We start from the raw sequence: 1,647 nt of genomic DNA, 5'->3' as shown, positions 1-1,647 counted from the left end.
TCCTCTTTCATTTTCATCAAGAGGCTTTTTAGTTCCTGTTCACTTTCTGCCATAAGGGTGGTGTCATCTGTATACCTGAGGTTATTGATATTTCTCCCAGCAATCTTGATTCCAGCTTATGTTTCTTCCAGCCCAGCATTTCTCATGACGTACTATGCATATAAGTTAAATAAGCAGGGTGACAATATACAGCCTTGACGTACTCCTTTTCCTATTTGAAACCAGTTGAACTATTTATTGTTGAATTAATATTGTCAACTGAATTCAACAATGTGGTTTGTGTATGGGGCTACAGAAAAGTTCCTCATGCTTGAAAATGTCACTGAGATGCTCTTGAAGTCTTTTTTCTTGACCCTCTAGATAACTGTTTTCCATCTTGATATGTATGTGGTCCATTTGAAGACTGGATGCTTCCTCAGGACCTTCTGAAAAGCCCCCAAAACATCTTTGTTTCTCAAGCTATAGATGAATGGATTGAGCATTGGTGTGAGCACAGTGCAAAATACAGACACAGCTTGCTCCTGATCAGGGGTATGAGAAGAACCAGGTGTCATGTACATATAAATACATGGTCCTAGATAAAAGCTTACCACTGTAAGATGGGAGAAGCAGATGGCCAAGGTTTTGCTCCTGCCTTGGGGGGATTTCATATGAAGGACAGTGTGGAAGATGAGCATGTAGGAAGCCATAATAAATCCAAAAGGGATGATGATGAAACAAATGCCCATCACGAAGACCACCACTTCATAGATGGAAGTGTCTTTGCATGAGATCTTCATGATTGCTGGCATCTCACAGAAGAAATGGTGGATTTCTCTGGAGTGACAGATAGGCAGGCTCATAGTATAGAATGTGTGGGCTGTGGAAGCTAAAATTCCCCCAGTCCAAGACACTACGACCATTTGCAGACAAACCCCATGGTTTATAATGACTGCATATCTCAAGGGGTTACAGACAGCCACATATCGGTCATAGGCCATGAGAGTCAAGAGGATACATTCAGCACCCCCAAGAGTAAAAAAGAAAAATACCTGGGTTCCACAGGCTGCCCGAGTGATGTCTTTCCTTCCAGAGAAAAAGTTTACCATCATCTTTGGAACAGTGCTGCTGATGAGGGCCAGGTCTATGAGAGAAAGCTGGCTAAGCAGAAAGTACATTGGAGTGTGGAGACTCAAGTCCATCCATATCAGGAGGAGCAGGAAGAAGTTTCCAGTTACTGCGGCCAGATAAATTAAGATGATAATGTAGACAAGAATACTGACATATTTCATATTGGGAAAGAGTCCTGAGAGAATAAAATCTGTTGTTAATGTCTCATTTTCTTCTTCCATGGTTGACCAATCTGGATGAGCTATAAGAAGAAGGAAAGGGAAACAGAAGTAAAATAAAATAAAAGCTTTTGAAAATATTTTTATTGGTCAGGTATTGCTGTAATAATGTGAGGTAAAAAGTAACTCCACAAATTTCAGTGGCTTATGGCAGTAAACATGTATTTTCTTGCTCCCATGTTTGTGAGTCAGGTGGAGGCATTTTGCTTTAGGATGCCTATTAAGTACAGATATACTCCACCACAAGTCTCTCACTCTGGGGCTTGCTCTTCTCAAAGAAGATGGCAGGAACCAAAAAGAGACAAGCAAAATTACCTGA

The 1,647-nt window shown here is 40.9% G+C and overlaps 1 protein-coding gene across 1 annotated transcript; it reads right to left on the bottom strand.

The window, feature by feature from the left end:
• Nucleotides 1-356: 356 nt before the first annotated feature.
• LOC120863809 (olfactory receptor 2L2-like) lies at nucleotides 357-1,331 on the bottom strand. The gene has a single exon (XM_040240377.1). It carries the CDS (start codon nucleotides 1,329-1,331, stop codon nucleotides 357-359), a length of 975 nt encoding a protein of 324 aa, XP_040096311.1.
• Nucleotides 1,332-1,647: the final 316 nt, after the last annotated feature.

Source organism: Oryx dammah, unplaced genomic scaffold, assembly GCF_014754425.2.
Source record: "Oryx dammah isolate SB20612 unplaced genomic scaffold, SCBI_Odam_1.1 HiC_scaffold_5, whole genome shotgun sequence".
Taxonomy (NCBI): domain Eukaryota; kingdom Metazoa; phylum Chordata; class Mammalia; order Artiodactyla; family Bovidae; genus Oryx; species Oryx dammah.
Note: the sequence above shows the minus strand (reverse complement) of the source record. Positions and strands in the feature narration are given on the sequence as shown.

Coding starts and splice junctions, on each gene's coding strand:
- LOC120863809 (XM_040240377.1), bottom strand. CDS start 1,331: ATGGAAGAAGAAAATGAGACATTAACAACAGATTTTATTCTCTCAGGA.